The 259-nt window shown below is 58.7% G+C and overlaps 1 protein-coding gene across 1 annotated transcript in view; it reads left to right on the top strand.

The window, feature by feature from the left end:
- The window catches only part of LOC119593603, a gene marked incomplete at its 5' end in the record, with an annotated part of 118927 nt that overhangs the window by 59822 nt on the left and 58846 nt on the right, over positions 1 to 259 (top strand). The window contains 1 exon segment of the mRNA XM_037942559.1: positions 90 to 258. Coding sequence (XP_037798487.1) covers positions 90 to 258 — 169 coding nt within the window.

Here is a 259-nt window from a genome sequence, read left to right as displayed (position 1 = left end):
ATCACTACCCCAACCCCAGTCCCTATCACCACCACCTCCCCATCACCTACTCCCTATCATCTAACCCCCTCCCCTTTCTCCCCCCGCAGTGGCGTGTTCAACAGTGACGGTGAACAAGTGTCTGGCCGCCCTTCGCACGATCCAGGGCTTCCCTTACTTCCAGCCCACCTGCCTGTGCCGCGAGCCCCACCTGGACCGCGAATGCAACGTCTTCAGGGAGTTTCTCTTCGACCACCCGTGTATGTTCGTCGAGAATAAA

This window comes from Penaeus monodon, chromosome 32, assembly GCF_015228065.2.
Source record: "Penaeus monodon isolate SGIC_2016 chromosome 32, NSTDA_Pmon_1, whole genome shotgun sequence".
NCBI classification, from domain to species: Eukaryota; Metazoa; Arthropoda; class Malacostraca; order Decapoda; family Penaeidae; genus Penaeus; species Penaeus monodon.
The sequence above is the reverse complement of the archived record's forward strand: the minus strand, read 5'-3'. Positions and strand labels throughout refer to the sequence as shown.